General features: G+C 39.1%; 1 protein-coding gene across 9 annotated transcripts in view; it reads left to right on the top strand.

The window, feature by feature from the left end:
* LOC129459400 (zinc finger protein 486) overlaps positions 1–6110 on the top strand; it is a 28424-nt gene extending 22314 nt beyond the window's left edge. For 8 of the 9 annotated variants that reach the window (XM_055236122.2, XM_055236117.2, XM_063616371.1 and 5 more), the window contains one exon: positions 915–2931. In XM_055236122.2, the coding sequence (XP_055092097.1) occupies positions 915–2053 (1139 nt within the window). In that variant the 3' untranslated portion in view covers positions 2054–2931. Of the gene's footprint in view, positions 1–914; positions 2932–3618 lie in introns of those variants that run through there. The other variant, XM_063616370.1, reaches the window with a different exon arrangement.
* The last annotated feature ends 4786 nt before the right edge of the window (positions 6111–10896 follow it).

Here is a 10896-nt window from a genome sequence, read left to right on the forward strand (position 1 = left end):
GAATCTTACCCATTCTGGAGTGCAGTGGCATGATCTTGGCTCACTACATTCTCTGCCTCCACAGTTGAAGCAATTCTCCTGCCTCAGCCTCCCAAATAGCTGGGATTACAGGTACCTGTAACCACGCGTGGCTAATTTGTTTGTATTTTAGTAGAGATGGGGTTTTACCATGTTGGTCAGGCTGGTCTCAAACTCCTGACCTCAGGTGATCCTCATGTTTTGCCATCACAAATTGCTGGAATTACAGGCATGAGCTATCATGCCTTGTTGGCAATTTACTTTAAAAAAAATTTTTTTTTTGAGATGGAGTCTTGCTCTGGCCCCAGGCCGGAGTGCAGTGGTGCAATCTTGGCTTACTGCAACCTCCGTCTCCTGGGTTCAAGAAATTCTCATGCCTCAGCCTCCTGAGCAGTTGAGATTACAGCTGCCCATGACCATGATTGGCTAACTTTTTGTAATTTTAGTAGAGATGGGGTTTCACCATCTTGGCCAGGCTGGCCTTGAACTCCTGACCTCAAGTGATTCACCCACATCAGCCTCCCAAAGTGCTGGTATTACAGACGTGAGCCACTGCACCAGGTCGGCAATTTACTTCTAAAGGCACAATGTTATACTGGAGAGCAGGAAGAGCTGTTGCATATAAGTAACAGACTTTTCTTTATCTTCTATGTGACTGTTTGCATTGTGCTCACCTGGGGACTTTCACACACTTAACTCATTTATAAATTTTTTACAAATGTATTTTGGTCAGTATGTTTTTGTTACCTTTATATGTCCAGGAAGAAATTACAGCTTGTGGCATTTTGCTATGTCATCTTGCTTATGTAGTTCGTATAATTTTATAGGTTAGATTTGTAAAGTATATTTATCTGAGTCTAGCAATTGAAGTAACGTGTTTTTATTGTTTCTTTCAGTTATGTGTTCTCATTTTGCCCAAGACCTTTGGCCAAAGCAGAACATAAAAGATTCTTTCCAGAAAGTGATAATGAGAGAATTTGAAAAATGTGGACATGGCAATTTACACTTTAAAAAAGGCTGTGAAAGCGTGGATGAGTGTAAGGTACACAAAAGAGGTTATAATGGACTTAACCAATGTTTGACAACTACCCAGAGCAAAATATTTCAGTGTGGTAAATATGTGAAAGTCTTTCATCAATTTTCAAATTCAGAAAGACATAAAAGAAGACATAGTAAAAAAAAACCTTTGAAATATGTAGAAGGTGACAAAGCTTTTAATCAGCCCTCAACCCTTACTACACATAAAAAAATTGATATTGGAGAGAAACCATACAAATGTGAAGAATGTGGCAAAGCCTTCAACCGGTCCTCACACCTTACTACACATAAGATAACTCATACTAGAGAGAAACCCTACAAATGTGAAGAATGTGGCAAAGTCTTTAAGTACTTCTCTACCTTTACTACACATAAGAAAATTCATACTGGAGAGAAACCCTACATTTGTGAAGAATGTGGCAAAGCCTTTAAGTACCCCTATACCCTTACTACACATAAGATAATCCATACTGGAGAGCAACCCTACAAATGTAAAGAATGTGACAAAGCTTTTAACCATCCTGCAACTCTTTCTTCACATAAGAAAATTCATACTGGAGAGAAACCATACAAGTGTGATAAATGTGGCAAAGCCTTTATTTCATCCTCAATCCTTAGTAAACACGAGAAGATTCATACGGGAGAGAAACCCTACAAATGTGAAGAATGTGGCAAAGCCTTCACCCGTTCCTCACACCTTACTATGCATAAGATAATTCATACGGGAGAGAAACCATACAAATGTGAAGAATGTGGCAAAGCTTTTACATGGTCTGCAGGCCTCCATAAACATAGGAGAACTCATACTGGAGAGAAACCCTACAAATGTGAAGAATGTGGCAAAGCCTATACTACATCCTCAAATCTAACTGAACATAAGACAACTCATACTGGAGAGAAACCTTACAAATGTAAAGAATGTGGCAAAGCTTTTAACTGGTCCTCAGACCTTAATAAACATAAGAGAATTCATATTGGACCGAAACCAAGAACGTGACAAAGCCTTATTTTATTATTATTATTATTTTTTTGAGAGGTAATTTCACTGTTGTTTCCCAAGCTGGAGTGCAATGGTGTAATTTTGGCTCACCACAACCTCCACCTCCTGGGTTCAAGTAACTCTCCTTAGTAGCTAGGATTACAGGCATGTGCCACCACACCTGGCTAATTTTGTATTTTTAGTAGAGATGGGATTTCTCCATGTTGGTCAGGCTGGTCTCAAACTCCTAACCTCAGGTGATCTGCCTGCTTTGGCCTCCCAGAGTGTTGGGATTACAGGCATGAGCCACTGTGCCTGGCTGACAAAGCTTTTTAAGGAAGTTCTCAGCCCTTACTACACATTAATTCATACTGGACAGAAACCCTACAAGTGTGAAGAATGTGGCAAGCCTATAACAAGTTCTCAATTCTTTTATTTTTATATATTTATTTTTTGAGATGCAGTTTCACTCTTGTGACCCGGGCTGGAGTGCAATGGCATGATCTCGGCTTACTGTGACCTGCACCTCCTGGGTTCAAGCCATTCTCCTGCCTCAGCCTCCCGAGTAGCTGAGATTACAGGTGCCCACCACCATGCCCAGCTAATTTTTGTATTTTTAGTAGAGATGGGCTTTTGCCATATTTGCCAGGCTGGTCTCAAACTCCTGACCTCAGGTGATCCACTGGCCTTGGCTTATTAAAGTGCTGGGATGACAGGCATTAGCCTCACTTCTCAGCCACATGCTCTTAATTCTTAGACATGGCGATAATTCATGGTGAAGAGGAACTTTACAAACCTGAAAGATGCGACAGTGCTTTTCCCAACACCTCCAACTTTTCTGTGCATAAAAAAATTATACTACTGTGAAACCAAATAAATGTATGAAATGTGACAAAGCCTTTGTGTGGTTGCCACACTTTATTGTAGGTAAGGTAATTCATAATTCCAAAATACCTACAAGTATGAAGAATGTGGCAAAACGTTAAATCATGCTTACACCGTATTTCACAGGAAAGCTATTATCCTTGAGAAAAATTGTACAAATATAAAGAATATGGAAAAGCCACTAATGCCCATCACATCTTACTCAACGTAAGAAGGTTCATAGTTAATAAAAATAAAAGAGCAATTACTGTGAAAAAATATTTCAGAAAATATAAACCTTTAAGGTGAAGAAGAGTATTGATTCTGAAGGCAAGCATTACAAATATAAAGGGGTTTGTAGTACCTTTGCTTGTATTACAGATCTTATTGCCCACATTTTGTATTAGAAGGAAACCCTAAAGCGGTTGCCAAGCTTTGTGCAACATCAGGGAATGTATATTGAAGAAGATTCCTGCAAATGTAATGAGTTTGGAAACACTTTTTAGATAAATTGTTTGTGGCCGGGCACAGTGGCTCATGCCTGTAATCCCAGCACTTTGGGAGGCCAAGGTGGGAGGATCACCTGATGTCGGGAGTTTGAGATCAGACTGACCAACACGGAGAAACCCCGTCTCTACTGAAAATATAAAATTAGCCATGCGTGGTGGCACATGCCTGTAATCCCAGCTACCCAGGAGGCTTGAACCCCGGAGGTGGAGGTTGTGGTGAGTCGAGATCATTGCACTCCAGCCTGGGCAACAAGAGCGAAACTCCATCTCCAAAAAAAAAAAAAAAATGTATTTGTGTATAACTTTAAAAGTAGATTTTTGGAAGCATTGTAATTACATTAAAAGTATACTTGTTCCAGCTGGGCATGGTGGCTCACGCCTGTAATCCCAACACTTTGGGAGGCCAAGGCAGGTGGATCACGAGGTCAGGAGTTCAAGACCATCCTGGCCAAGATGGTGAAACCCTGTCTGTACTAAAAATACAAAAATTAGACATGTGTGGTGGTGGGCGCCTATAATCCCAGCTACTTGGGAGGCTGAGGCAGAGAACTGGAATTGCTTGAACCCAGGAGGAAGAGGTTGCAGTGAGCTGAGGTCACACCATTGTCCAGCCTGGGCGACAGAGCAAGACTCCATCTCAAAAAAAAAGTATATTTGTTTCCTTAAAAAAATTTTTCTGAAAAGTGAATAATGATGTAATACAGCTTTCAAATTACTTTATGCTGTTACTTTTTTCTTATTGTATTCACATGTGAAAGCATGTGTTCAATTTTTGCTGCATCAGAGATATTAGAGGTACTTTTTTATTAATTGGGCATTTATGACCTTTTCTATAAAAGTAAGGACATTAAAATGTAAGATGTCTGATGAAAATATAAGTGGAGAGGCTCTTTGTAGTTAACCTATATTAAGTAATGTATAGGTAGGTGTTCAGAGTAATACTTTTCTACATTATAGTGAGAGAAATTATAGATAAAAGTATGTTAAACTAAATTAATATATTTTACTTATTGTACTTTTATGTAATAAAATGCAGTACATTTAAAAATTGTTAGATTATGTGTGAATTTAATTTTATGTTTTTTACCATGTTAAGACTATTGTGCATTTAATGAAGCATTATTATGCCACTAACCTATCCCACCTTACTCAAAGGTGTAGGTAAAAGATGGTAGCAATATACTGTTTGGTACATAATGGAATAACGTCTCCAGTAATCACTTTGCCAGTGGCTTTAAACAGCAAGTGAATTTAAGAATATTGTTCCCATTGGTTAAATTTTTATTCTCTTTTCTTATTGAAATTTATTATTAGTATTTGTGGGTATATAGTATATGTATATATTTATGCTTTATATGGCATATTTTGATTCAGGCCTACAATATGTAGTAATTACATTAGGGTAAATAAGGTATCCATCACCTCTAGCATTTATCCTTTGTATTACAAACAGTGTAATTATATACTTTTAGTTATTTTAAAATGTACAATAAATTGTTATTGACTACAGGGTTATTTTTATGAACATAATAAAAATTATACAGAAATATAAATAAAATACAGCCAGGCCCAGTGGCTCATGCCTGTAATCCCAATACTTTGGGAGGCTGAGGCAGGTGGATTGCCTGAGGTCAGGAGTTCAAGACTAGCCTGGCCAACGTGGTGAAACCTCGTCTACTAAAAATAAAAAATATAGCTGGGCATTGTGGTGCATGCCTGGAGGCTGATGCAGGAGATTCACTTGAAACTGGGAGCTGGAGGTTGCAGTGAGCTGAGATTGCACCACTTCACTCCAGCCTGGGTGACAAACTCAATCTCAAGAAAACAAGAAATAGAAATCATACATATACTGAAAAATTATTAATAAATGTTTGTTATATGGTTTTCTTTGAACATGTGGTCTCTGCCTGCAAACGTAGACTTTTAGTGTTAATTTACATGAGTTATATATACACATATTACTCTGAAGATAAACCTTAGGTGTAAGAAAATTATGGAGTGTGTTTGTTTGAGCATGAGATTGTATGTATTTTCAGAAGAACAATTATTGGAACAAAACAAATTATTTTAATAAGGTGGCTAATAAAAAACTAAGCACCTTGAGAATGCTGAAAGCAAATCTATGCTTTCTGCTTTGTCTTGAATTTACTAATATAAAATTTTATGGCTTATGTTTCAAATTTTTTTCAGAATCTGCCTATTAAAGTACAGGCAGCTTTGTCTCCAGAAACAACACTCTTGAGTACAACAATAAAAGCCCTTTTCAAACAGAAAACAAATAATCATAGTTAACACTTATTTTAATGAAAATTCAACCAAAATTAAATTATTGGATATATTTTATTGTCCTATGTGTGTGTGAATATATAAAATGGTGCAGAAAGGAAAAATAAGCCAGAAAAAAAGATGTTAATATTTGTAATGAATAAAACTGGAAATTAGTTAATTATTATTTGCAGGTGATATCTTTGTTTATGTAGATAACAAAAGCAGCAGAAAACTTTCACGGAGTCTCTCTCTGTTGCCCAGGTGGGGTGGAGTGCAGTGGTGCGATCTCGGCTCACTTCAAGCTCCGCATCCGGGGTTCATGCTGTTCTCCTGCCTCAGCCTCCCGAGTAGCTGGGACTACAGGCGCCCGCCACCATGCCCAGCTAATTTTTTGTATTTTTAGTAGAGACGGGGTTTCACCGTGTTAGGCCAGGATGGTCTTGATCTGACCTCGTGATCCACCTGCCTTGGCCTCCCAAAGTGCTGAGATTACAGGCATGAGCCACCGCTCCCGGCCAAAACCTTTTTTTTTTTTTTTTTTTCAAAAAATTATAAATAGAAGATTCTAAAGAGAAGCTTTTAATAAATAAGCATTTAAAAGAAACGGGTTACTTGTTATGTTTAAAATATATGCTATTCTCACACAAAATGAAACTGCTGCAATCCAACTTTAGAAGCAAAGAATAGCCTTAAATTGTTAAACATAGAAAATATACTTTGCAGAATAGGATTAGGCACTCTGATATGTGAAAGAAAATATTAGGAAATAAACTATGTTATTCTTTAGATATAGGCTGAAGAAAGTAGATGAAAATCCTGTAATTCCTTTTTGCCTGAAGCAAACTTAAATTTATAAGTAACTATTTTGATAAATATGGAGTTCCTACTAATTATGTAATTTACTTCATGCATAACATGCAAATTCTAGCATATTGTCCTAAATATCTAAATCTGAAATTACAGACAAATTTGAAACAGAAAATAGAAAGTCAAAATGTATAGAGAGAGTGACATCAGTAAGATGAAAGATTAAAAGTGCCCTAATTTTATATTCCATTATGGCAAAAAACATCAGCTATCCCTGACAAAAATGCTTTTATTGGCCGGGCATGCTGGCTGATGCCTTTAATCCTAGCATTTTGGGAGGCTGAGATGGGCAGATCACGAGGTCAGGAGTTTGAGACCAGCATGGCAAACATGGTGAAATCCTGTCTCTACTAAAAATACCAAAAAAAAAGGTGGTCGTGGTGGCACACACCTGTAATGCTAGCTACTCAGGAGGCTGAGGCAGGAGAATTGCTTAAATTCGGGAGGCAGAGGTTGCAGTTGCGGTGAGATGGCACCGCTGCACTCCAGCCTGAATGAGAGAGTGAGTCTCAGAGAAATAAATAAATGCCTTTATTAGAAAACCAGGCATTATGGCTCACACTTCTAATGACAGCTACATGGTACATTAATGATGGAGAACAGCTTCAGGCCAGGATTTCGAGACCAGCCTGGGTTATGTAGCAAGATGTCATCTCCAAAATAAGTGCCTCTATGAGAGATTTGAGATCCAGGGAGGGAGTTGTGAAACTCTGTTAAAGCTTAAGTTTGAGAAGTGTTCTATTCAGAAGGCAGGCCCTCATTCAGGTGGAAAACTACATGACCCCTGTTCTTGGCTACAGACCAGGATAGGGTTCACCCAACTTGGTCCCACTAAGAATTCTGAACTTACTCTGTAATCATCCAAAACTCCTCCAGCCACAGTCTGGCAGAGGTCTTACCATTCCAGAGACCTGGAGGAAGGCACACATTTACAGCCATGTAGGCAGGCCTGCAGACCTTGGCCTTTACAGGGGTGCCTGAAGTGGTTCAGTGACTCAGTTTTAGTTACCTGAGCCATAGTTCATGGCCAGTCCTGCTTACATAGAAACCTACAGAGTTACTCGAAAAAATAATCTCTGGTACTCACTGAAAGCCATACTCACCTACATCCTGACACAAGGCCCACCATATGCAGAACCAACTTCAAAAACATTCCTTATGTCTGCCCTATGGAGCAAAGTCTTGAAAGATTTGCAGTCTGTCCAAAAATAAACTGGGAATTACAATTACCCAAGCCCCTGTAACAAGCCACCTAAAGGTGGACCCTAGTGCAGTCCCAGCAGCCTTGTGACCAAGGTACAACCTCTCTTCACTACAAATTCAGGGGGGATTTCATCATCCTAAGGGACCAACAAAAGAAGATCTTTATCTTCTAAAATCAGTGCATGAAAACTTGAAGAGGTGTTTGCTCCATCAACTTCAGACAGCAATACAAAACTATACTGTGGCCGAGCGCGGTGGCTCACGCTTGTAATCCCAGCACTTTGGGAGGCCGAGGCGGGCGGATCACGAGGTCAGGAGATCGAGACCACGGTGAAACCCCGTCTCTACTAAAAATACAAAAAATTAGCCGGGCGTGGTGGCGGGCGCCTGTAGTCCCAGCTACTCGGAGAGGCTGAGGCAGGAGAATGGCGTGAACCCGGGAGGTGGAGCTTGCAGTGAGCCGAGATCGCGCCACTGCACTCCAGCCTGGGCGACAGAGCGAGACTCCGTCTCAAAAAAAAAAAAAAAAAAAAAAAAAAAACCAAAACTATACTGTGCCCATTGTCAACGCTTCTATTTTAATCTAGCACCAGAAGTATGCGGCAGAAGAATTAGTCAAAAAAAATTTTTTAATCCATTGAAATTAAAGAAAAATGATAAAAAGTTGCTGTTTGCAGATTATACAATTTTATATTTAAAAAACCATAAGCAGTATATTAAAACCTGTCTAATAAATGCACTCAGTAAATTAGCAAAATATAAAATTAACATACAAGTATATGTATGGTTTCCTTCACTTAAAACAAACTATCTGATAAAATAGAGAAAGAGGCTGGGTACAGTGGCTCATGGCTGCAATCCCAGAACTTTGGGAGGCCGAGGCGGGTGGATCATCTGATGTCAGGAGTTTGAGACCAGTGTGGCCAAAAAGGTGAAACTCTGTCTCTACTAAAAATATAAAAATTAGCTGGATGTTATGGCAGGCACCGGCAATCTCTGCTAATTGGTAGGCTGAGGCAAGAGAATTGCTTGAACCCAGGAGGTGGAGGTTGCAGTGAGCCCAGATTGTGCCACTGCATTCCAGCCTGGGTGACAGTTGGAGACTCCATCTCAAAAGGAAAAAAAAAAAAATAGAGGAAGAAAAAAATCTTATTTACTATAACATTAAATAATAAATTTCTGAGAAAAAAATTAACCAAGGAGGTAAAAAGTCTTTACAATAAAAAAATCAATAAAAAATTAGAGAAGATCCAAATAAATTTTAAAATATTTTATGTCTGTGGATTGAAAGAATAAATATTAAAGCACCATATTATCCAAAGTGATTTATAGATTGAATAAACTTCTTATCTAAATTGCAGTTGTATTTTTTTCACAGTAATGGAAAATACAATTCTAAAATTTACATGAAATTAAAATAAACTTTGAATAGCCAAAGAAATCATGAGGAAATGGAACAAAGCAGAAGGATACCATACTTATAATTTCAAACTATATTTCAAGACTATATAGTAATAACATAGTGGACTGTGCAGAAAAATGAACAAAAAAATGCAACAGAAATAACTACTCTCACACATTTCAAATCTGATGCGAAAAAAACCTTAAAAAATAGTTTTAGTTTCTTAAAATCATGCATATATTTGTGAGTCCCAAAAACAATGAAAAAGAAGCCAGACAGGCCGGGCGCGGTGGCTCACGCTTGTAATCCCAGCACTTTGGGAGGCCGAGGCGGGCGGATCACGAGGTCAGGAGATCGAGACCACGGTGAAACCCCGTCTCTACTAAAAATACAAAAAATTAGCCGGGCGTGGTGGCGGGCGCCTGTAGTCCCAGCTACTCGGAGAGGCTGAGGCAGGAGAATGGCGTGAACCCGGGAGGTGGAGCTTGCAGTGAGCCGAGATTGCGCCACTGCACTCCAGCCTGGGCGACAGAGCGAGACTCCGTCTCAAAAAAAAAAAAAAAAAAAAAAAAAAAGCCAGATTGTGCAGTCTCTTATATGTCATGAAGAGGAATTTAGCTTTCAGTGTAAACCTGAAGGAAGCTCACCGAAAGAAAACTAGAATCCTTAGAGAATTTACAAGCATAAGGCAGGGCTGGGCATGGTGGCTCACATCTGTAATTCCAGCACATTGGGAGGCCAAGGTGGATAAGTCACCTGTTTTCAGGAGTTCAAGATCAGCCTCACCAACATGGAGAAACCCCTTCTGTACTAAAAATACAACATTAGCCGGGCATGGTGGTGCATGCCTGTAATTCCAGCTACTGGGAAGGCTGAGGCAGGAGAATCGCTTGAACCCGGGAGGCAGAGGTTGTGGTGAGCCAAGATCATACCATTGCACTCCAGCCTGGGTAACAAGAGCAAAACTTCATCTCAGAACGACAACAAAAAAAAGCATAAGACAGAAGATACCCCTTTGAGAGAGCAAAATTAAAAAACAAAAAACAGCTGCCCAGGAACTATTTCCTTTGGGACACAGCTTCTCTAATCACATTGTAAGGACTGGCTTTCTCTTTGACCTTGGGACCTCTTATCTGTGTCATCTATTGTATTCATTTTCACTTGCAGCTACCTGAGGGTTTGGCAATCATCTCATGTCTCTTCATAGTCAAAGGTTTTTCTCCTTGCTAAAGGCAGGTGATCAGGTCTGGCTTAGAGACAACAATATCTATTTCATTAAGAATAAATAACATGAATCTTGCTCATATTCTCCAATTACAAGCTAGTAACGTGCTAAGCAGACAGGATGTGATAAAATATTCTAGTAAATTAATACCAAAATACATATTTATACAGAAATTTCTAAATATTTAGAAAATACTTTCAATTTGTAGGTTTCTTAATTCTACTACCTGGTACTACTAAATCAAAAATTGGTGGTGGCAATTAGATTTTCAGGTGGGGGCAACAATATTTTATGCCGCTAAATTTCTGGAATTACCACTAATTTAGAGTGAAAAATACAGTTCATCTCAGGAATGTGGAAAGTTTGGATTAAGATAAAACATATTGCCGGGCGCGGTGGCTCACGCTTGTAATCCCAGCACTTTGGGAGGCCGAGGCGGGCGGATCACAAGGTCAGGAGATCGAGACCACGGTGAAACCCCGTCTCTACTAAAAATACAAAAAAATTAGCCGGGCGTGGTGGC

This window comes from Symphalangus syndactylus, chromosome 13 (assembly GCF_028878055.3).
Source record: "Symphalangus syndactylus isolate Jambi chromosome 13, NHGRI_mSymSyn1-v2.1_pri, whole genome shotgun sequence".
NCBI classification, from domain to species: domain Eukaryota; kingdom Metazoa; phylum Chordata; class Mammalia; order Primates; family Hylobatidae; genus Symphalangus; species Symphalangus syndactylus.